The 24,934-nt window shown below is 38.4% G+C and overlaps 3 protein-coding genes across 6 annotated transcripts in view; 1 reads left to right on the forward strand and 2 right to left on the reverse strand.

The window, feature by feature from the left end:
• The window catches only part of Ca-alpha1T (Ca[2+]-channel protein alpha[[1]] subunit T), a 132,002-nt gene extending 116,364 nt beyond the window's left edge, over positions 1 to 15,638 (forward strand). For 2 of the 4 annotated variants that reach the window (XM_076521407.1, XM_076521405.1), the window contains exons 21-36: positions 1,546 to 1,836; positions 2,215 to 2,360; positions 2,629 to 2,778; positions 2,908 to 3,073; positions 3,362 to 3,708; positions 3,792 to 3,984; positions 4,047 to 4,196; positions 4,288 to 4,668; positions 4,758 to 4,950; positions 5,029 to 5,290; positions 5,372 to 5,502; positions 5,580 to 5,729; positions 5,791 to 6,083; positions 6,169 to 6,445; positions 6,578 to 6,840; positions 6,997 to 15,638. In XM_076521407.1, coding sequence (XP_076377522.1) covers positions 1,546 to 1,836; positions 2,215 to 2,360; positions 2,629 to 2,778; positions 2,908 to 3,073; positions 3,362 to 3,708; positions 3,792 to 3,984; positions 4,047 to 4,196; positions 4,288 to 4,668; positions 4,758 to 4,950; positions 5,029 to 5,290; positions 5,372 to 5,502; positions 5,580 to 5,729; positions 5,791 to 6,083; positions 6,169 to 6,445; positions 6,578 to 6,840; positions 6,997 to 7,869 — 4,266 coding nt within the window. In that variant the 3' untranslated portion in view covers positions 7,870 to 15,638. The remainder of the gene's footprint in view (positions 1 to 1,545; positions 1,837 to 2,214; positions 2,361 to 2,628; positions 2,779 to 2,907; positions 3,074 to 3,361; positions 3,709 to 3,791; positions 3,985 to 4,046; positions 4,197 to 4,287; positions 4,669 to 4,757; positions 4,951 to 5,028; positions 5,291 to 5,371; positions 5,503 to 5,579; positions 5,730 to 5,790; positions 6,084 to 6,168; positions 6,446 to 6,577; positions 6,841 to 6,996) is intronic. The other 2 variants (XM_076521406.1, XM_076521408.1) reach the window with 1 other exon arrangement.
• Positions 15,639 to 16,108: 470 nt separating this feature from the next.
• Positions 16,109 to 18,752, reverse strand: LOC117226988 (uncharacterized). The gene is made up of 5 exons (XM_033481819.2): positions 18,470 to 18,752; positions 17,755 to 17,913; positions 17,537 to 17,686; positions 17,280 to 17,447; positions 16,109 to 17,185 (listed from the first exon to the last, which is right to left on the reverse strand). Exons 2-5 carry the CDS (start codon positions 17,887 to 17,889, stop codon positions 16,475 to 16,477), a joined length of 1,164 nt encoding a protein of 387 aa, XP_033337710.1. The 5' UTR covers positions 17,890 to 17,913; positions 18,470 to 18,752; the 3' UTR covers positions 16,109 to 16,474.
• Positions 18,753 to 19,792: 1,040 nt separating this feature from the next.
• CycY (cyclin Y) lies at positions 19,793 to 24,823 on the reverse strand. Its single transcript, XM_033481820.2, has 4 exons — positions 23,693 to 24,823; positions 23,316 to 23,536; positions 22,953 to 23,239; positions 19,793 to 22,871 (listed from the first exon to the last, which is right to left on the reverse strand). The coding sequence occupies exons 1-4, from the start codon at positions 23,922 to 23,924 to the stop codon at positions 22,583 to 22,585; spliced, it is 1,029 nt and encodes a 342-aa protein (XP_033337711.1). The 5' UTR covers positions 23,925 to 24,823; the 3' UTR covers positions 19,793 to 22,582.
• Between the last annotated feature and the right edge of the window lie 111 nt (positions 24,824 to 24,934).

Raw genomic sequence — 24,934 nt, forward strand, 5'->3', positions numbered from 1 at the left:
CAATGAAAACGATCGCAAAAGTCACCGAAGATCTGCAGACTTATTTCGACGCGACGAATCGCACACGAGAATTATAGAATATCGAAATTATGTTTATCGTAAAGCTTAGAAGGCCGGGACTCGGCTAATTGTGCCTATTCCATGCAGCGGCCGATTTCGTTCGAGCCGCTCTCTATCTCGAAATAAGACAAATAGAACGACTTGTTGTGAATTGTAGACGTTCGAGGCCACTCCGCCAATTAATCCCTTGTGCAGAACGAGCGGATTGCTCTTATGCCTGTTACTCGACTGTTTGCAACTTCGGTCTGAATGCAAATTGTGCGGCGCTGGTGCGCGAATAGCGGCCGGCTTTTTATTTTTAGCCGACAGGTCTGCGCATTTTTGTTCAATGCGCTTTAACGAAGCCTTTTGAACTTTTGGATTCCCTTGTCCAATGTTTCGTCCGCGATACCCGCTGCGAACTCTTTTTTCTTTTTCACAGACAATTCCCACTTTTCCCTTTTCGAGATTAGCATCGAGCTTGAAATTAACTGTTTCGTTCGCGATGATATTTCTTTTTCGTAGCTGCAAATACATTTGTGCTGCGGTACATATATATATGTATTTAAGCTCTGCGAGAAACCATCGTTGCATATATTAAAATATTCATTAGTAATTCTGGGAGATTAATCAGCGTGCACGAAACGTAATTTTTTCCAACGGCGGGACACGTTAAGCATTAATTTACGGCACGATATTTTTCGTTATCATCGACGGTTTTCGACGGTATTTTTACGGCGATCGATGGTAACACGTTCGGCGCAACCGTCACGTGTATGCGTAACGACCGCGGTATCGTATTTCACGCAAAGAACGTCGAATAAATTTTATGCCGTTGATACTTCAAGTTGCGACGTACCGATGGTCTACGAACAACAATTTCTATTTCACCCGATCGTTCGAAATTTTGTAATTCGCGAGTTCTATGTAATAAATTGAAAATTACAATAACATTGCTATGCGTACATATGTACAGTAAATTCTCCCTAATTGACGCTCAGATTGTACACAAAACTGGACAATTTGGGAAGAGGAGACACGATTATTCGAGCCTATCTGGAAATGGCGGGTTTCTCAGATCATTTGAAGCAGCTTCTTCCTTTACAAAAATGTTCTCCGAGGCACCGTTAACGAGTTATTAACGAAAAACAGTGACCAATAAGAATCGAGTATGGCTGACGCGAGGCGGCCCAGCCAACCAGCGCACGAAGCCCAGTTCCGCTCATTGTCTCGGTCGCCTCGCGCCAACTGAGCTCGCCTCTCATTGGTCACTGGTTTTCGTTAATAACTCGTTAACGGTGCCTCGGAGAAAATTTTTGTAAAGGAAGAAGTTGCTTCAAATAATCCGAGGAACCTGCCACTTTCGGATTGCGAGACATTTTTGGGACACCCTGTATATCTTATCTATATCGAGCCTAATAATTATATGTATATAATTTGTTTATATAATTTTTGTGGACAATTCGAGGGTCACTTAGGGAGAATTTACCATGTATGGTGACGCAGGACCGGAAGAACTCGTGGCAGAGCTGCGAGGAGCTGCGCAAGTACAAAGACAACAACAGCAGGGAGAAGCAGAACACCGTGTGGAGGCATCAGATAGACGAGCCTAAATGCAACATCCAGAAGGAGAACAAGATGTTGGGAGGCGCGGGACAACCGCCGATAATTACCCACACGGCGGCTACCCCGCAGGACTCGCCTAACACCACCCTAGACGTCGGATACAGGGACTTGAACTGCCAGGCTGTTTATCCAACCGCGGCACTGTCGATCGAATCTATCGATCGTTCAGGCGTACGTGTAACATCTGAACTACACTGGTAGACAAAATCATAGGCACCCCGGGGATCGGCCAAATAGGGGTTCGACGGTCCTTTTGCGTCAAAGAGCATCGTTTGTGGACAGCCGGATGATACGATGAGCGGAGCTATCAAAAATGATCGATGCCAAATAGCGGACAAGATCGTAAGGGTCTTGTCTTATTAAATAGGGCTGTTCGATTGGGACCGATATCATCGTTCATTAAAACGAGACATTTTCGATGCTGTTCGATGTAACTACATATAGGATATGCTTGTTGCGCTTTCATTAATGTCCGACAATTTTGTCCGCTGGTGTAGCCTATACAATTTAACAGAATGTTAACAGAAGCGTTCTTTTTCTTTTTTGTAGAGTCAATGCAGCATTCCTTCTGGACTGTTGAAACTACCGGACGTTTCTAACAAAATACCAACCAAAAACCTAATCGCCGGACAATTTCCGCGGCGAATAAGCCTAGTCACTGCTACCATCAACCCTAGGGAACCATCCAGCTCAAGGTTACTTGCTACAATCTTCGTTTATATCAATTGATTTATATTTGTAATTTATATTATGAAACAACCTTAATTTATATTTATAATTTATGTTATAAAAGAACCTTAATTTATATCTATAATTTATATTATAAAATATGCTTAATTTATGTATTAGAAGAGCACGTATTTCGTCCAATTTTTTAACTTGATGTATGAATTCGTATCGACGAGGAGTAGCAGGAGCAACAAATAATTTCGAAAAGCAAAAAAAAGAACATTGTTTCTTCAGCAGCCCGCCAAGAATACAAAGGGGTTATTCGTGGAAACTATCTCGTCCCTCTCTAAGAAGGAAACACTGGTCGCAAAGCGAGGATGAACCTCTTGGGAGAGCCACAGTTCTAAACAATGGTCGGAGCACTTTGCTCGGCTCCAATTCGACGTAAGTTCCCGGCAAATGGCTCGCCAATTGTTTACCGAAATAACCGAACAATCGGCGACGATTTGTCCTCTGATTGCGTTACACGTGTTCGCCGATTCATCTGATCGATCGTTTCACGAAATGTTGCAGCTTCAACGGCGGTTATTTGCACGGTTCCATAAGAAACGACACGCAATGCGATACGCCGAATAATCGTACGGCCGTCCTAACAAGCAATAATCGTAGCCTCAGCCCTAATAACTCGATATGCAGTCGTAGCTCCTCCATACGACGTTACACGGCGACGCCTAATCAGGTCAGCGATATTTTTATTCGCGTATGGACACTTAGATTGTCGTCTACAGATGATGTAATCACGAAGGGGATGATTCTACGTACATGAAAACGATCAAAATTTGCCCTATTTCCGCCCGAGTCAATTGAACCTAGAATATTTGCAAAACTGTTGGCTGTGCAGGAAAATGTATGTCAAATGAAAGTTGAATGATTCCACCACGTTGACTAGACAATGCTTCGAACTGGCTCCCAAACTATCCTATAATACAAAAACTGATCCAATGTATCTGATTATTATGTTGTAAAGATGCGTTGGATCGGCGACCTGTCGCGAAGAACCTCGCTGCGCGGATACGAGAACGTTCAGTCGCCGACGAGGAAGACCCTACCTCTGGACGAGGTGCACGTTCAATGTGCAACGGCGCGTACAATCAATAACTTGTCGATGGAGACCGGTCCACTGCCCAGAATCAAGCAACTTCCCGATCAAGATGACGACAATCCGCGCACCGACGAACAGGCGACCCCGTTGAACGGCCACGGAAGCGCGAGCAGCATCGAGAGGATCAAGAAGATCTTCATGTTTTTCGAACCGAAAGGTTGCCTTAAAGAACGCGACGATTATTCGCTCTATCTCTTTCCATCGAACAACAGGTATTGGTTGCCCTCTGTCCTCTCGCAGGAATCAACTTCGACGGCTAGAACCACGAAGAACTCTGAACACCGTCTGTTTTCAGGTTTCGAGTTTTCTGTCGGCAGCTGGTCGATCAGAAATGGTTCGACAACGTGGTGCTCTTCTTCATCGGGCTCAATTGCATCACATTGGCGATGGAACGGCCGAACATACCGCCCGACAGTGGGGAGAGGCTTTTTTTATCGACAGCGAACTACATTTTTACGGGGGTGTTCGCCATTGAAATGTTCATCAAGGTACCGTCAACCCTACCGAACTCGATTGGAATAAACAGATGAACTGGTGAACATTGTTACAGGTCGTTGCATCCAGCATGCTGTACGGTTCGGACGCTTACTTCACCTCTGGCTGGAACATCATGGACGGAGTCCTTGTGATCATCTCCATCATCGATTTATCAATGTCCCTACTTTCGTCTAGTAGTCCAAGAATATTTGGAATATTGAGGGTACGCTGCTCGCAGAAACTTTTCTTATTTAGTCAAGATCGTGGCATCGATCCCATCGCATTTGCCTTGATCGCGTCGATTGTGTTCGCAGGTTTTTAGACTTTTAAGGTCGCTGAGGCCGTTACGCGTTATTAACCGAGCTCCTGGTTTGAAACTGGTTGTTCAAACATTGTTGTCCTCTTTACGACCTATCGGCAACATCGTTTTGATATGCTGTACTTTTTTCGTAATCTTCGGTATCTTGGGCGTGCAGCTCTTCAAGGGTGCCTTTTATTATTGCGAGGGGCCTGACGTTAAAAATGTGCGCAATAAGACGGACTGCCTAGCCGACAAACGGAACGTTTGGCTGAATAGAAAATATAATTTCGACGACCTCGGCAAAGCTTTGATGTCGTTGTTCGTGCTGTCGTCGCGGGACGGATGGGTGAACATCATGTACACCGGACTCGACGCCGTTGGCGTTGATCAACAGGTTAAATCGAGAGCTTCTCCTATTCTCGTTTCATTCGCGCGTGCTCGTATCGCGTTCGAGATATGCTGAAGGATTGCCTCTGGTTCCAGCCAATCGAGAACTACTCCGAATGGCGTCTGCTGTACTTCATAGCGTTCATCCTGCTCGTCGGTTTCTTCGTGCTCAACATGTTCGTGGGAGTTGTGGTGGAGAATTTTCATAGATGCCGCGAGGAACAAGAGAAAGAGGAACGCGTGCGAAGAGCCGCCAAACGAGCCCTGCAGATGGAAAAGAAAAGGCGAAGTACGAGCGAACGTCTGGGCGACGCGATGTAGTCGATTACCAAGAAGTTATTTGATCGTAACTTTCACTCCGTTTCAGAGATGCACGAGCCACCGTACTATACGAACTACTCGAAGTCCAGGCTCTTCGTTCACAACGTTGTAACATCTAAGTATTTCGACCTAGCAATCGCTGCGGTAATCGGCCTGAACGTTGTCACAATGGCAATGGAATTTTACATGATGCCGAAGGCTCTGACTTACGCCCTGAAAATATTCAATTATTTCTTCACCGCGGTCTTCATCCTCGAATCCTTCATGAAGCTTCTTGCTTTGGGTGTGCACTTGTACTTAAAAGACAAGTACGTAATTCGTTCCACATTATTGCACAACACGGCTCATAAAATGAAACAAACTCTTCTATTATACGAGTCAAATTACAGATGGAACCAATTGGATATTGGTATCGTGATATTGTCGGTGGTTGGCATAGTCCTCGAGGAAGTCGAATCGAAGATCATCCCAATTAATCCCACGATCATCCGGGTGATGAGAGTCTTGAGAATCGCCAGAGGTAGGTCGTCGAAGGCGGAGAGAGTCGTCGAAGACAACGGAATCGGTAAACGCTGTAACAAACTCGTCTCCTTGCAGTTCTGAAGCTACTAAAAATGGCTAAGGGAATACGAGCTCTTCTGGACACTGTGATGCAGGCGTTACCGCAGGTCGGAAACTTGGGACTATTATTTTTTCTGCTCTTCTTCATATTCGCGGCACTTGGTGTGGAGCTGTTTGGCCGGTTAGGTAAGCTAACCGGATTATAGTCGATAGAAGATCGCTTCTAGAAGAGTCGATTTCATTGCAGAATGCAACGACGACATGCCGTGTCAAGGACTCGGCGAGCACGCCCACTTCAGCAACTTCGGTATGGCGTTCTTGACGCTTTTTCGCGTGGCCACCGGCGACAATTGGAACGGCATCATGAAGGACACGTTAAGGGACGACTGCGACGAGGCAGCGGACTGCGTGAAGAACTGCTGCGTGAGCACTATCATCGCGCCGATTTTTTTTGTAATTTTTGTATTGATGGCGCAATTCGTTCTCGTGAACGTCGTCGTTGCAGTGCTGATGAAACACCTCGAGGAAAGCCATAAACAGGTGTGAAACTGTTACAGACGGGGTATATGTTTTTCGGACATTTGTTTTGTAAGCGGATGTAAATGCAAATTTCATCGTTTGACAGATGGAAGATGAACTGGATATGGAAACGCAACTGGAAAGAGAATTAGCTGCTGAACAGGAGGAACTGTTGGAGGTGGAAGAAGAAGAAGACGAAGACGACAGTCCAAGAAGGGATAGGGATGTGGATGACGGCGTTGGGGAGGATGACGACGTCAGGGAGCGCGAGTCCATTTTGGTGACGAACGACAAGATTCCTATCAGCAGACCTGGTCTCGCTAAAGTCCGTTCCTTGCCTGCGAACTTTATTTATAATCCACCGCGAGAGAGGAGCGGAGACGGTGTGTTCGTTAGACGATTATGTTGCCTGTAATCTACGTTCGAAGACAATTGATTTTTTTTCTAGAGAGACGGAACTGATCTTGAACGGATGAGTTGATCTCAGCAGAAACGATAACTTTGATATTTTTCAGATGGATCAGTGTCCATGTCACTGTCGCGTCGCAGCTCGTATCATCGTCCCAATTCAAGGCCGTCCAAGTTCAAGTCAAAGCGTCGACAAACGTTCCATTCGGGGCATCACCAGAGAAGGTCCTTACTGCCGATGCACTTCGAAGTCGCCGAAGTTTTCGAGAAGCCTGTCAGCAATCTAAGTGTGCCTCGAATCATTTCTCAACACACTTACGAATCACCAGCAACCCGTGACCTTGGTCGGCCGCAACGTCACCGGCTACAGGTGAATCTTATTCGTATAGCATCGTCTCTGATAGTTCTAATTGAGAAAACAGAGGCTAGACGTTGCTACCTCGAGCCAGACACGAAAAGTTAGAAAATTGGTACAGATATTGGCAAGAGGAGATCGTTCGTTCGACTAAAGTACGGTTGTTTTCAGGCGACCAGCGACCCGCAAGACAACAAGTCCCTACTGAGCGTGAGCAGACCACCGCCAGCGAGCTCATCATCCCCGGTGACGCCGGCCGGCTCGGTGACTGGTCTAGCCATCCCGAAACCGAGCAGCGAGCGTTACCTTCTGCCAACGGCCACCATATACCCGTCCAAGGCGACGTTGAATCGCAGACCGTCAGGCGACACGCAGTCGCAGTCCGACACGAACGTGAGTTCCGGGACCGGCAGCAGCGGGTCAAAGACAATGACCGGTACGAACGGCAGCAGCGAACCATCAAAGACACTCAGCAACAAATCCGAAGACGCTAAAGCCAAGGACGAGAGACGCGTATCCGCGCCGCCGGCGGACGACTTCGACGTACAGTCGATCATTAACGAAAGGAGACCGTCCAAGCTGAAAGCCGGTGGCTCGTCGGTGGTGCTGACTGGCGTGCCAGATCAGTACAGCGCCGCGATCCGAGCCGGTAGCTACGGACGCATTTACGTCGCCGAAGAGAGGTCCGAGGACGCGGCCTCTTCGCCCCTGTCGACCGGCAACGCCAGCGACAGCCAGGTCGGCAGCGGAAGCGGCAGCGGCAGCGGTAGCGGAAGTGGCAGCAGATCCGGCAGCGCCGTAGTCTACATCCCGGACAACGTCTGCGCGAGCTTAGGCACCGAAGTCAGGATCTACGTCGACGACACTGACTCGACGAGTAGCAACGGACTCCGTCGAAGACAGCACAGCGGCGACGAGACGCCGGACGCGTCGACGATCGTCTCTTCGGCGACTCCGTTGAAGGAGGATGCCGAAGAGACGGAGACCGAGGCTACGGGCAGAGGGAGACCGACCTCCGACGGGCCCTCTGATCATCCTTCTTAATCGGAAACGAACCCCCGCCTCCTCCCCCGTTCGCAACCGGTCTCCACCCGGTGACTCTTTCCAGTTTTTAAAACCGCCAGCCGACCGCCATGGTACCCCCGCGGCGATGTACCATGGGGTAGCTAAGCTGCGAGGGCCTCAGACCCTGGGCTCTGAGAAAGACTGTAGTGCATGACAATATAGTCGTTATATTCTAGTCACTTCGTCGCCGTGAACTTGCCAAAACCGACAAAACGAAGAAAAATCCCAAAAAAATGAGGAGCAGAAATAATTATCGCCGAGAGAGAGAGAGAGAGAGAGAGAGAGAGAGCTCGTGGACCTTTGGGGGTTCTAGGGGGCAGCTAATGCGAGGTGAAACGCGCGGGCAGGAAGAACTATATACGGGGTGGGAGAAGCATAACGCAACTTGATGAAGAAGCGTAAAAAGGATTAAGAGAACCTATGACAATCTATTATTGCCAGACGGAACTGGTTTTACGTTCCGAGACGTCGCGGACGGAGGTCGATCCGTAGGAATTGGGTAGGACGAAGAACGACGTAGACCTTTCGCGCCGATAAATGAGAAAACAATTAGAGAAGTTCCGTAGCTGTTAGGTAGATTATTAAACGTCGAGTCTACGCGACGATCGCAATTAATCGGACCACACTTTCTCGCCTTTCCTTTTTCTCCAGCTCGTCGGATACGGGAATGAGCGAACGTTGATAGAGAAGGGAACACGAGGTGGATGACGAGGAGCACGACGAAGAGAAACTATAGAGAGGGAAAGAGATGCGCTCTGTCGTTCGCAGCAGGGTCTCGAGAGTGTGGTAGCTCTCGGGCAGCGTTGTCATGGACCGGGTATCGCAATCATGGTCTCCTTTGGTAGCCGCGTGTATGACAACGCTGATTACTCGAACGACGATGCCAAAACGGGGAACGGTCGTTACCGAAGTGCCAGATTATAAACAAATCTAGATAACAGTGAGAAAAAAAAAGAGATATAAACATAAACGATGAAAACTTTCCGGAGGAAAACGTAGCGCGTAGAGACACACACTCTCACATACACGGACACACACAGAGAGACACACACACGTACCTAGGTGTAAAAGTGAGAGGTCGGAGGAAAAAAAGAGAGACAAGAGAGCGACAAACGGGAAAAATCGTTAGCAAAAAAAAAAGAAACCACTAGACGTTAAGGACGTACCTTCGTAATGAGATATTTTCAGAACCAACGTACAGTCGACGGGAGCGTTCGAGGAAGTAGGTTGAAGAAAACTATATTGTTACTATTGGCTGAACACAATCGATCGCGGCCAGTTCATGATAGCTCTTAGTCGATGATAATGATGGTATATTTTGTCTCTTTCGCTACCGACGTGTAATCTAGTCGAGCCTCGAGGTGTATAATTGTAAATGTGATTAGAACCTTAAGACTAAAGAAATCCGACGTTGTGATAATCTTGAATACAAATTGAAACTCGTACAATCTTAAATCCTCCATGTCAATTGGTACACTCGACGAGTTCACGTGGATAGCTTAATTAACCGTGAGACAGCTGCCGTGTAAACTCTTCCGGAATTAATGCTGCGGCGACCAACGATCGTGGAATATTCACCCCCCACTCTCCTTGACCCTTCACACGACCCCTTCTTCTTCTTCTTCTTCTTCTTCTTCTACCTCCCTTATCATCCCGTTTCTCCAATAACCCTCTACGCCTCTCTTTGCCCCATACCGTCTCTCCTCTTCCTCTTTTTCCTTTTTCTCGCGCGTTTCTAGAACGTTCTTCTCGTTAACATCTGTGATATACTTTAATCGTAGTGTATTTTCCTGTAAAACGGCTAAAAATGGGCAGTGAACATCCAGAGATGTAGCGACACATTACAAAAAAAATAGTAATGAGAGCATGATGATAACAGAGTAAACGGACCGGAGAGAAGTATCGTAGCAAAAGAAAAACAAGAAAAAAAATAAGCAGAGTACGAAAACAATTAGAGGCGTAGCCGACTTTTTAAATGAAAACGAAGACGAGCGTTTCACCCTCTGGGCAGAGTGTTAGGGGGACGTGTATACTATGCAGGGTGAAAATTCAGTATCAGTGCAAGGGCGTCGATGGAACTCGTTTCGGAGCAAGTTGAAAGTTTCCGAAGAGCGTAAACTTAAGTCTTAAATTCGATCGAAACAGAATTCTGTAATACGTATGATTTACCCTAATTTGTTCACGTAACAACGTACTGTAATAATGTACACTGTTTCACTTTTGTGAGTATAGCAAAAAAGTTTTCTTCCGAAGAGTGATGAAAAGTATGTACAGACTAAATAGGACTAACAAATTGTTGAGAAACTAAAGTTGCACACAGGCTTTGGAAACCTTGAGGTACATAGACCGATCATGTTTCTATTATACTCATTCAACTTCCCCTTTCTTCGATGCAGTCCAACGAAAGAGTTTGAGAATTAAATGACACAGTGACGATGGCACAAATGAAACGACAATCCTTATCGAGTATACGGAACGATTGTTTTTGTCAAGACATCATGGTAACTGTTTCTTCAAATGTGAGTTCTATCGTGCTCTACAGTCAGTACTATACTCTATTTACACCCACGCTATGTGTATACATTGTCGGTGGAAGAGGTATAGTAAATTAAGTGGCACACGAAGCGCTAACAATGTGGCCGCGAACGACTAAATGTATTACAGGGCCTCCATAACGGGCCTACTTAGGCTCTTAATCGGTTATGGTCGGATCAAAATCAATGGACACAGCTGGGTCATTCTGGGAAATAAGTTTGTAGGCGAAGATGTGTCGAGTTTCGCTAATCAACTGTCTGATCAACGCTAAGGATGATAATTACAACAAATAGTCTTGTTTGAATCTAAGAGTTTAAGGTATAAATCTGCTCTCTGTACTAAATAGATTTGTGAGAATATTCTGAAGGTGTATTGGTAAAGATGGGGCATGCACGATGACCTCGAGTGTCCACTTGGTTTAGCTCTGAGTATAGCTTGCCAATGAATCGAATTTGGCCCTGAAATGTTAACTCCCAACATACAAAGCTGCATACCTCTTCTATCGACAAGAAATACGGTGAATGTCACTTGAAACTGTGTAACATGATGCTGCAACGTTTTTATTTAACGAAAATGATCGAGTAAGGTTTGTTACACATTTCTAAATTGAATATTACACCAAAGTCATTCACTGTTCTCTAAAGAAATGACTTTCTTAACGGACACCGAAGTACTATGGAATAAGAGTTCGATAATGCTGTATATACGAAATTAAGTTTCAGTTTATGAACGATTGTACGTATCACTATTATCCATCATTCTTTGGTAAGATTATACACTAGTCATCCTTTTTTGCTCGTTCATTTATAGTAAGGCAACTTTTTCAAACATAGTGTATATAATAGTCAATTATGAACTGAGATATAAGCAGATTCAAACTTCGTCAAATTAATATTCTCATTGACTTGTGCTCAGTAGCTTAACGATTGCATATAAGGTACAGAAATAAGCTGTTGCATATAATATGCAAGTTAGGCTTTTGTAGCGATACCAACGTCAGACGTTTATGCAAAATATGATTTTTCTACCGGACTCCTGCTATAGAGCTTGATTGAAAAAAAAGAAACGACACCACAGATAACATTGAAGGAAATTGAAAACATTTGTATACAGTTTCAAGTAATGGTCCCCGTGTAAGTATAATAGGGAAACTCTACTGTACATACATACACTTACGAATATTCTACATACTCTACACTTGGTGTGGTTTATTTTGATACTACCGTGTGCGGTAATATTTAACGATTGTCGGAATAAATCCAACAACAACAAAATAATAAAAAAAAAATGAACAAATATCTAAAGTAAATAAAACTCTATGCCTTCTAACGTTGACGAACGTTGACGAATCTTCGTGCGGTGGTGGTGCCCGCGCTTCGGACGATCAATTGCGAATGACGACTCCTCTTCGTTGACTCGAAGCAATAGGCTGTTAATTAAATATTTATCAGCGCTGTGCGCCTCGTTATACGGACCGGTTCGAAAGCTTCGAGACCCTAGGAAGCCACGATTCTATCTGAGAAATAGCTTGAACAAACTTTTTATTTATTTATCGAGCCCTCGCCTAAGCGCTGCTCGACTTATAAACTTTCGTTACACTCGTTTTCTAATGATTAATTTTAATTCATTTATCAGTTCTATCGAAGATCGATTCACGCGTCTCGTGGAACACGATTGTACTTCAACGGAACATTGTATGAGACCATGTAAATACACTTTATAAACATATAAAATAAATCATTCAGTTCATTTGCTATGTATATTTAATACTGCACACACGCCATTATTTACACGTGATCGATTTATGTTAAAACACACGATTGTTCGATTAATTAGATCGGTTCGAATAGTTCCATCGAACGGTAAATAAATTTTTCATTCAATTTCATTCTCTGTTCGTTTAATTCTCATTTTGCATAAACATCCGCTGTCTTGACGTCTTTGCGAACGATCAGGAAATTCGTTAACGGTGCAAATGTACCGGATTAAATGAACTCAAGGAAGAAATTCGTGAGTTAATAATTAATTACTGCGTTCAACGAAATGATTTTCTGAGCTCTCGAAACTATCGAACGATCCTCGTACTATAATGTTAATCGTGTCACGTGATAGACTGTGTGTTCGCGAGAATCAATCAATTTGTTGCCATTCCAAGATCGATGGACAGCTAGCAATTGTAAATTATGGCATCGATCGCTGTTACTAGATTCGTAGCGATAGTATCTCTGTGTAACACGTTAAATTGTTGATCGAACCGGCTGTCGATCGACTTTGGCAATCGGCATTTCTCTGCATTCGGCCGAAATTATGCGATTAGGGTGAAACAGAAATCATTAAAAAAAAACGATTCGTGTTAAAGCAAGACCGTAGGGTTGCAGCGTAAAGCTCTTTAATTGTTAGCTAGCCAAGTAATAATATTAACAAATAAGGGATAAGAATGAATGTTCATTTCATTTCGAAGCGGAGAGATTAGTTCACCCGTATAGACGTTCTATTTTTTTTTCTTTTTAAATAATCGCATGATAATTTCTAAGCTGTTCGTCTCGGTTTAATTCTAGCGGAATGACTATTAAAAAAAGGACTATAGTATCGCTGGACTGCGAGATTTATGCACTTGTAGCATAAACGATTGTCGAGAATTCAGTGTAGTAAACATTTTGTAATGTTCAATGCGCTTTGTACTTTATTTCGAACCTGATTAAATATTTAACGATCTTTTAAACAATTTTTCTTTCGATCGCCAAGTAGCAATACATTGTATTTTAACAACGCGAGATTCGATCGATTTTCGACCCAGTCGATCTCTTCGAGTATAGTGATCGAGGCTGATTAGGGGTGTTAACTGTGAATCGTTGAAATTATGGGAATTCGAGCGAAAGGTCTGAAGCGATCGAATAAACATAATCCATTGCTATTCTACGTTATTTTCTTTCAATATTCACAATCAATTTCTTTCTAAAATTGTTATAAATATTAAACTCAATTCCAGATATAACTTTTCGATATCATGCGTCTTCCTTGCAAGGTAAATTTCGTTGAAATTCGCGACTTTAATTAACGCCAATGTTGATCGAGGACAACTCAATAGGCCAAGATCAATCGAAATGATTTTCTAAAAATATAAACCGCGACAAAATCGCCGGAGGAAAATTATAACACCGTATTGGACAGCTCTGGACCTCTCGATCGGACGATCCCGCGTATCCTAATCTATAATCTAGTTAATCTGCTAATCATAGTAAAAAATGCGAGAAGTGATCGCGGCACCACGACCGACTCTCGATAGCTCGATAGCGTTAGACGACTGATCTCCGAATTATAGTTTACTCTAGCCACGATTCAATGACGCGTTTTGCCGCGCGTGGTCATTAGGCGAGTCCGATCGGAGGAATAACAAAAACAGAAGAAGCGAGAGAAAAGAGAAACGAGAGACAGAGAGCGGAGAGCGTGTAATTAACAAATCGGTGTAATAGAGTGTGGATTACTAATCGCTATAGAGGAAGCTAAACCGTAAACGAAAACACGAGCAAGAAAAAAAAATTGTAAGAAACTAAACGATATGCAATCACGCGCGCGTGTGTGTGTGTGTGTGTGTGTATGTTGTATATACAATGTATATTTATAGCTGCGTATACATGCGCACCTGGAGGCGACGATCCGCCGATCAACAGGTAGATCTTTTCATCGTGAACTACTCGGTTCGATGAGATCATCGTAGATCGTTTATTGTTACTTTGCCTATCGCGGTAGTCGTTTCGCCATCCGGCGAAGGCCGAGTCTATTCCGAACCAGGATGGTTCGAAACGATTCAAATCGCGAGAACATCCTCTCATTTGTTCGATTAAAATGTATTCGTCAACCGCGCGCGGAAACCGGTTGAGAAAAAGTTCTGCGACACTGATTTTTGGAAAAACCTATTTTTGCATTTTTACAACGAAAACAAAACAAAGAAAAACAGAATACGATTAAGTAAGAAGCTTTTTCTTCGGTCTTCAGTTGTGGCACATACGTGAAAGAATCGAGTGTTCGAAAGGCTCGATAACGATTTGATTTTCTAAATTACCTAGTCCGACTTCGACTTCGACCTAATCTCGAAGCTCTCGAGAGAGATACACTCCCGTACATAAAGCCCGTATAATCTAGGATGTCGAAAGTCTCTGAAATTCTAAAACTACTTGAAAGTATTGATGTTGTGACGCGCTTGCAAATTAGTTAGACGCATACACAGACCGTGACCATCGATGACGATTCGTATGTAATTAACGGCTTTGTCAAAGGCTGATTTCGAGTGCAGGATTTCGTTTATCCGGGCCAGGCTCTGTGAGAGTCAGTGGTTCGTGAAAGGGTCCACCTTTGATATGAATAGACACCGGCGAAGTAGTATGCTCGGTGGGACTGTAATCGAGAGCACGTCTTGCCTCGGCATCTCGAGCATTCTCAAAACTAGAGGAGAAACTAATGAGAAAGTTTATTAAAAAAGATCTGTTAAAAAGATCAATCTCGACACCGATCGAATTCTGGCCTATAATATGAAGGAACGTCTGCTTTACAGACCTGCCAAATTCGAAGAACACTGGTCTATTAATTACCGAGCTTTTTCATGCGAGCCAATTTTCAAAAGCACGATTTTTGCGCCAAAGGAGATCTCACTATGTATCGTTCCCTCAGCCGAAGAAATCGTCGATTGGTCCCGCCGGGTACGCTAATTGACTGTATCGTTGCCTGGAGGTGTGCGCCCGTATAGTTACGTGAATATAAGTACAAGAAACGTAATCAGAATTATAACGTGTTATTCAGTGTACTTGTTGCCGCGTGCCTCTCGAGTCTGTTCTTCGCCCCTAGAAGAGGCAGTGCGTAATCGTCTATTTGAAAAAGACCAAAAAAGCGCCCCCAAAAAAAAGCAAACACAAAAAAGAAACATAATGGAAAGAAGAAGGAGAAGAGAAATAAAGCGAAAGAAAAAGAGAAGCTAGCCGCCACCCTCGGAAGTATCGTGCTGTTTTAATTGAAAGCTGTATCGGAGGAACGTTCGTTTGAGAACGTGAATTTCAGGTCGTCGGTACGATCAGAGACGGAGGGGAGGGAGAGGGACAGAGAAAGAATGTACGTGCGCGTGGGAGTCTGAAAGAATGACGGAGCACGACGATAGAGACGTAGAACAAGACTAAATATGTACAAATGTAATAAATTGAATGACGATTACGTTGAATCGAGCCGTCGAGTGTTCTCTTTCTCTGATGCCTTTTATAAGTATTTTTCATCTATTTATTGACACGAGCGCGTAAAATATCGTCGGTATAATCATTGTTATAGCTGTGTGAAGCTGATTCGAATCGAAAATTTTAAGTAAGCGCATGCGTATACACGATTTCAGGTGTGCGCACGCGTTAACACGATTTCAAATCAGCGCACGCGTACGTACGATTTAAAACTTGCGCATGCGTTAACAAGATTTAAAAACAAACGCATGCGTACGTATAATTTGAAAGCAAACGCATGCGTCCATGTGATTTAAAATATGCGCATGCGTGCATACGGTTTAAAATTGAAACAAGCAAGTCCATGAACGTAGCTTCAAACTCTATACCACGTGCGCATGCGTAGTACTCAATTACACGCGCACCATGTTTAAATGTGGTAAACCGCAATTAGTTTTACTTTATCAGATAAAAAGATTACAATCTTTTCAATTTTAATGTGTAGATATATTTATTTATTGCCAATAAGGGTGTGTAATTATTTACAAGTTTTTGCTTGATACATGGAACATGAAAAGTTGAACTATACATGTATGTATAGGTGTTTCAAATGTCATTTATATTTGATAAATGGTAGGCAATACCTATCGCATAAAAGTTATATAGAAAGAGAAGAAAATTACGTTTTGTTGCTTATTTTACTAGCATCGATTAAATTTCTAACAGCGAAATTTTATTACTGTTTTCTAAGATTATACATGTAAAGATATACATTAGCAATTTGCGAGTTTTAAGTGAATTACGTGAATATTGTTGAACGCAGATCCTTAATAATATTAAAATATTTACAGCTATCCGTCATCATATAATAAACTATGTAGTAATTCCGGAGTTTCTGGCTGTTTCAAACAAAGAGACACTTTATCCTGCAAGTTTGTAGAGTATTTGCTTTGACCCAGTTGGTCAAGATCGCGATCTAAAATTGTCTCGATTTCATCGTCGATGTACAAAGGATTTTCATAAATTTTTGACACATATGAACCACTTTGTTCTGTAGAATTTATGGTCTCGTTTATTGTATTTTGTAACTCGGTCTCGGACATATTAACCGTGTTATAAGTATTTAATGCCGCAGGTACGTCACAATTAACTATTTGATTGGTATATTGAATCTGTCCCCTCAACTCGGTTAGAGAATTAGGTAGCTGATGATATTTCACCTGATGCACTTTAAGATTACTAGTTTGCGAGAATGTTTTCATGCAAAAGTTACAATGATACGGTCTTTCGCCGGTATGACATCTCGAATGTCTTTGCAACTTATATTTTGTTACAAATTGTTTACCACAATCCGAACAAGTGAAAGAACTGTTTTCTATTTGTAAATTTTGACTATCGGCAGACTTTTCTACATCCATATGAAAGTTTATCATATGAGATTTTAATGATACTTTATAACGAAACGACTGATGACAATTTGCACACTGAAATTGTTTTTTCCCTTCGTGCCTTTCTAAATGTTTCATTAGTATTTCTTGCTGATTAAACGACATTCTACAAATCTAAAAACATTATTGTCATATTAATAAACCAGATTTTCCATATCTTTTAACTCTTGATCCTATTAAAATATACAAATTCTATTATCTTACGAACATTGCAAATAAATGGTCGTTGTCCAGTATGAATTCTTTTGTGTCTATTCAAATGTGCCTGGCACCTGAAGCTCTTTGCGCATATGGGACATATACTTTTTCTTGGACCTTGTTTCTCTAAGCCATTTTTTGATACCGTATCGTTCGCTTTCAATTGACATAACATACTCTGAAAATGAAGTATTTCTTATACTTAACTAACGCATCAATTAATAGTCACATGTTAAAACATAAATCTAATTAATAGTCATCAAATACCTCGGCAAAATCAATTTCCAAAGATGGAGCTGCAAGTTGCTTTTGTACATTAGCTACCATTATGTAAAACTCATCGAATGTACAAATCTTTTGTTCACAGTCCATACAAACGTATTTTGAAAATGTATCAGAATTTGAAATATTTATTACCTGTGCAAAGAAATTTGTTAAAATTACTGGCATTAAAATAGAAACTTATGATACGCATAGAGATGTACCTCTTTGGAGAAATATTTGTTTATGATAGAAATTAGAACCGTTCCTTTAATTTTATCTGTAAATAAATCTGTGCCTTGCAATTTCTCTTTGCCACAAAGACGGCATAACTTTAAACTTGAGCTATGTAACATCATTGTTTACAGTTGCTTTAGAATCACCTAAGAATATTAACTAAATTAAGAAAACAAATTGCATTCAATACAATTTGATATCTTTATAAACCTCTTATCAAAAGATCTTTATAATTTAGTTGCTTGTACTACTAAACACTCTTTTGTTTATTTTTTTATTGCCATATGTCACATCCCATGTCTATACACCTTTGACAGCTTCAACCAATATATCTTTCAAATAAACTTATGCCCATAGATTTAAAAATATTCTCATTCGATACACTTGTTTCACAATTGTGACATATTCTGCATGTATACTTTTTGACAATTTGCTACTACAAACTTGCTATGTACCATACAGTGGTTCTCAATCAGTATGGTATAAAGACTAAGATTTCTTGATTTATTACAAATAACAAGGTAAATTGTTAGAGTAATCCAATGTTAAAACTTGCAGAAACATTTAATGATCCTTTCAGAAAAATCTAGAATCTTTAATGATCCTAATCATAATTAAGTTTGTTAGACACAGAAGACTCATATAGAAGACAAACTCGATGATCAAATATGTTATTACGTTACATATGTGAATGTATTTTACTTTTAACAAAACTTGTCAGTAAAGTTCATCCAGTATGTATACACATCCTGCTTTGGACATGTCTGCTAACGATCTGTTCGTTTTTTATTTACTGTTCGATTATAAAAAATCAATTACTAAGGAATCCTCGAAACATATTTATATATGTCGAAGTAATATACGAAATATTGGAATATTTATTAGAGAAAGTATACATAAAAATTGTTTATCATTTTAATGCAATTCAACAAACATCTTCATAAAGAATATATACTTTAACCATTAAATATCTGGACATAAGAGTGAGTTCTTTAGTTCATGAATTTCGGACATTTTGAATGGGGTGGGAAGACTGCTTGAATGTTAATAACCAATAAGAATTAAGAGGCCAAAAAAGCGCATTTTTCAAAATATTACTTTATTTCTATATTAGATTCTCCTTTTTGTGTTACCATGTATGTATGTACAATACTTTCTTAATTGATTGTTAATCATACATTTACGAAGAAAATTGCATAAACATTTGTCAATAGAAATGTTAAAATATACTTTGTTATATACATTTATACATACAAATATGTTACTGATGCATCTAAATTTCTTTGAAACGTAAAATATTTTTGCAAGTATAAATGTATATACGGAATTTATAATTATGCTAATACAAATTACCTTTTCTTAAAAATTGTACTTTAGTTTAAAGAAGGAAAAAAAATGTGTTATTATGAACTTTTTAGTAAATGCATTTTTTTTTTTTAAAGCATAAAGAATACTCCTTTTATTATTATATTATTATAAAAACGAAGATATATATATAATATATATATGTATATAATAAATGTATTTTACAATTTCTTAATACATTTTAAATTTAATAGGTATACAACCTGTATGTAGGAATTTTAGAAACTTTTTAATTATGAATTATGCTATTATTTTAATAAATATGAAGAGAAAATAAAGAAAATTATGACATATTATAAAAAATGATCTAGAGATGCAGTAACTTATAACGGAAATGGAGCATTTTTATATATCAAAAGTAATTGTATATAACAGCATATCAGAAATTTATTTCATCAAAGTAGCAAACACTTTGATAAATTAATTTTAAAACTACTCATACCTTTTTTAATTTGTTAAAGATGGAAGACTTAAAAGTTGATACTATTGTACCACTTGCTTTGAAATATCTAGTTATACTAATATTCAGTTGAACATCTTGATAAACTAAAGGAACATTACAAAATAGTGTGAATTTTTGCAAATTAATAAAAATATTAATTTGGAAAAATATAAATTATTTAAAGCAGCACTTCAAGCTTGTCTGAACTGCAATCGACATGGTGTTAATAAAATTACTTTATTTATAATACAACCTTACAAGACATATATACAGAGCATAGTAATTTATTTATAGGATGCAATCAGACTTCAAGATTGTCTTTATAATGCAATTCTATTTATAAACACGATCCTAATTCTTTGGGAAATCAGAATATTAAAATGAAAAAAACTTATGTTGCTTATTAAGTTGGTTACTTTTAATAATTTTTTTGGTTTTTTCCTAGTGCATTTGTTAAATATTTACATCTCATAGTATCTTTTGTCTCATTTCATATTATCTTACATAATTGCTTTGCGATACATCGAACTAATTATTTTTATAGTATAAAATTCTTGATTCAGATTAAGGAACTAAAAAATTTTATTCTGGCAAAAGTAGCGGATATGTTAATATTATACCTATATTTTAATACAGTATAGATGTCATATTAAAGTTATATATAATATGGTATTACAGTCTGGCATTACTCAGCTTCAGATTTAAGTCTAATTATTACTGCTAATATTTCTTTATTACACGCAATCCTGTAGTAAAGTATAAAAATAAGAATGAATCGCCATTACTTTGTAACAGTATTAAAAAGGTCCAATAGAAATTTGGATTACTTTAACTTTTATGAACATAATAATGTAAATGGTATCTTAGTTCTATGTTTCAACATTTACATGTTTAATTCTCACTTGTGAGTATAAAACGTTAAATAACTGTTGTAAACAAGTTCATTATCCTGTATGATACACCTTACTTACGTATATAATCATGTGTGCAAAATGAGTAGAGTTTTATAAATCTCCTGAATGTGAGCACATTATACGATTATATGTATATACATTTAAATTTTAAATATAAGCACAATGTCTTTCTAGAAATTGATTTTGTTTTGCAACAAGTACTAAAAACTTTGCTTCATTCGATCAATCTTATTGCAATATTAATGACATAGTATGGATACATTTAATGATGCAATAAGTTGTCTTTTACATCTTGTGTAATTGCCTATAAATTGTTTAAACTATCTAATTCAAGAATTATATATAAAAATGTATATTCTTTTCATGTATGGTAATATTCGTCGATAAAGTATTATTTTTGTCCATTTGAAATACCATTAATTTTACAGATCTATTAGATTATAAAGTATAATATACAGTTGAAAGGCTTAAAATTTCAAGCTGAAGATAATTTAGAAACTATAGGGAGAATAATTTAAATTCAATAAACATGAAAAAAAGTATTCCTATAATAAATTATATTTAAATAAGGATAATTTCTCTCCTATTTTAATATAATTAATATTACGTTCAACCTCTTTCTTTATTATAGACAAGTTAATATAAAAAATTATGTGAAGCAATAATGAACATTATATCCTGAATGATCAAAATCCTATGTTTAAATAATTATATGTGAACTATAATCCTGCTGTTACTATACACAGATTAAAAAGGAATGAAAACAGTAAAAATAAAGTGTTTGCAAATAATTGCATGAAAATAGAATCAATGTCTAAATTTTATACTCCAACTTTTGTTTTCAAATGAAAATTCTAAAAAGTATGAATGAGATAAATTAATGGCAAATCTTTTAGCTTTTATGAAGCAAATGCAGTTCGTAGCTTGGTTTCATTTATCTTTGAGAAGAAAGAAAATTAATGTTATTGCAATTAAATTATAATACATTAGATATACAAAAATGACAAATGGTTCATTGTTATTGTTATAAATAGTTCAAGACATTACATACTAGTGACATAATTTTATTATCATTAAAATTTAATATAGTTGGATTGAATTAGTTATAAACATTTGGAAGTATCAAAGACTTTGATCATACAGAGTAATCAGTTATATCTACAAAAAAATATTTAGGAAGTTACTTTACACACATACATACGATTGATAACTGGATAAATAATGCAGGGAATCATATTGGTAAAATGATAAAAGGAAATCATGTTAGTAAAATGTAAGACACGTGTAATTTTTTCTTAAGAATTTAAAAAAGATGTACAATGCCTTTGTAATGATTTAACAAAGAATACACTGTTTGTTATATTCACCATGTTTAGTTCAAATAAAGTGTAAACACAATTTTGAAGAAATATTCAGATGCTAAAAAGTGTTTCAAATGTACGTCAATTGATAATACTTAGACTTAGATGTTCTTTCAGACTCGTTTATTATTTAAATCGTTCATAATAAATTCCATGAAAACGAACAGAGCTTTTAACATCTTTAATTTAAAGTACGTTTTAAATTGTAACATGATTCTATATCTTTTGATATCAATATTAATCAGTATTAATTATTTTATGCAAATTTCGCTATTCAAATATTTAACTAGTATAGGAAGTATAATAAAATGAAGATAATTGCCAAATATCACAAATGTAATAAATCAAGCATTGATAACAAGTCAAAATTTGTTATCACTTTTCATTTCAACATATTATGAGGTTTCGTATTAACATTTAGAATATTATTGTATTTCATTGTTATATAAAGTGAACCTATAAAAAGTTGCCTAAAAAAACCTATAAAGCCAATCATATAGAATAAGTTATAAAAATAAAAGGTTTCGTTGAATAATTTTTATAAAACATGCATTGTAGTAAAATATTTAAGCTGAACATATAAACGATTAATAAATAATAAAAATGATATGCTTGTAAAACTTTTAAAATTCATTGATATTGTAGTGTAATAGGTCTGCAAAATTTTTTTTTGTTTACATACCTTAATTCAGAAGTAATGAATATAAACAATGTGTTCGCTTGTATCCAAAGCTTAGGATAAGATAGCAATGCTACGTCTAGGTCCCCCTATGCATATATTATCTAAGCTGGACCATTTTTTATTACCAGTACGTAAAGCTTCAGCAGTGACTTTATCTTCATAAACTCTGGACATTGCTTCTAATTTCTGAGCTTTTTCTTTACTGAGTGGCTCACTAGGGAATGTTAGTTCATTTGCTTCTGCTAGTGTGCGCAGATCAAAGTAATATTTAGCATACACACTCGAAGGAACATTTATATTGAATTGTAGCATTTCCAAAAATTGTCTCTCTAATTCATTCCTAAATAAATATATCGGGTGATATAATTAAAAATTGTTTTACAAACATTTATCATTATTTAGGATTTAAACATTGACTTACATATCTTCTACAGTAATATCTCTGAGAATTTGACAATAATCTATATTCCATACTGCCTGATCGTCCCATACTTTCGATGCTAGTAAAACAGCTCCAAGTACTATCCGTTTCCAATTAGCTGGCGTTATATCTATTTCGGCATATGTGAGTAGGCGTTCCAGATAAACTAACGTTATAATGGCACATTCAGCTGTAAGTTGAGCAGCGGTAAATAATGTTCTCACAAATTTATATATTTGTTTGTGTTCTGGGTTATATTTATCATAATCTTCTGTAACTCCTTCTCGCTATAAAAGATAAAGAAATCAAATTAATAAATTTGCTATGTATATATTAAAATAAATATACACATTCGACTTATACCGTCAATGGATGGAGTTTTTCATCAAATATATCGATTTGTCGTTGTGAGGTTCTGTTTTCTATGTGATAATAAACAGCTAAGGCAACACATTTCACAGTATTTTTAAGATTAGGTTGCGAAACAGTACTGTTGTCTAAATATATTGTACTACAACTGCTACTCTTTTTTAAAGGCCTTGTGTCGGCAATTTGATGCTGACTCTTTTTCCTTACCATGCCACCTAGAAAAGATTCCGTTATAAGCAAAAAATAGGTCTAAAACTATTCATAATGTCAGAGATATTTGCTATTAACAATTATCATTATTGTTATATACTTAAAACCAAATCATATAACAATAATTGTATAAAACATGTGGAAGTAATAACAATACATACTTTCAATAGCTTGTTTTGATCGTTCCATAAAAATAGTACCAGTGCATGGATGTAACGATGGATCTGAATCCCAGTCTTCTGGCTCACGTTCGCTAATATGTTGCAAATTATTACTGCTAACTCCACATTCAGGTAAGTGTTCCTCAAGTCCACGAGTAACACCTTCAGACACTCTTTCTTTACGTCCGACTTGCGGACTAGAATAGACACAGCAACTACTTTTATTTCCCATTCTTTCATGAGACTTGTCAATATCACTGCCTTATTTGCACCCCCAAGAAAACTTCATGAAATATCAATTGAACTGTAATACTTGTTACCGCAGTGATTATATAAATGATTTAATTTAGAGCTCATCACTATGCATCCTTTAAATATTTCTAATAAATGACAATCAGCTGATAGACTTATCAATGATATCAATATACATTCCTTTTTTAATTTCATCCACATTGATACTTGAACGTACCATATATATAAAAGATTTAAACATAGAAATTCTAGGAAGCGATTTGAAGAGCCACTTTACGAATCTATTACAACTAATAATATAATAAATGTCTACTGTATTGACGTCTTCGAGCACAATCTGTGCCGGTTGATTACTCTTTAAATTACTAATCAGTCAAATTTTATTTTTGCTCGTAGGCACGAGCCCTGATACGTTCTTTTCGTTGTGCGCCATTCTCATTGTTACTCCACATTTAATGCGATTATTTCAATATTTTTGTATGTTTCTTCGTACGCCGCCCTTACAGTCCTGTTTTGATATTGCATATTCATGCATAAACTATAACGTGTATCTATAGGAGAGAGAGCAGAGAGACGTCTTTAACTTTCAACTTCTATGCAAGTGCATGCTCTTTTCATTGGTTTCCTGTTAGGAAACAAATTTTCTTCTCTTCTTGAGAACGTTTCAGAACTTTTAGTTTATGTATTTTAATTGTCCTTGGCTTGAACTAGAGACTTGAAAAATTATTTAAATGTTGATCAAGTTCACACTATGGGTAGTCTTACACAGTGATGTGAATCCACACCATGTAAAGATTGCGTTACGTCATTTGGCATTTGGCAGAGGCTGCACCGATGAATATAAACATATTTAAGGTTGCCCACTCCGTTTTTATCTACCGAGAAAGACTACGAAAAACTGCATTCCCATCTTATGATACAACGCGATACAACTTTTATGACGCGGATTGCAGTGTCACCTGCATGCGATGACATTGCATCGAATGCGTA

This window comes from Megalopta genalis, chromosome 5 (assembly GCF_051020955.1).
Source record: "Megalopta genalis isolate 19385.01 chromosome 5, iyMegGena1_principal, whole genome shotgun sequence".
NCBI lineage: Eukaryota > Metazoa > Arthropoda > Insecta > Hymenoptera > Halictidae > Megalopta > Megalopta genalis.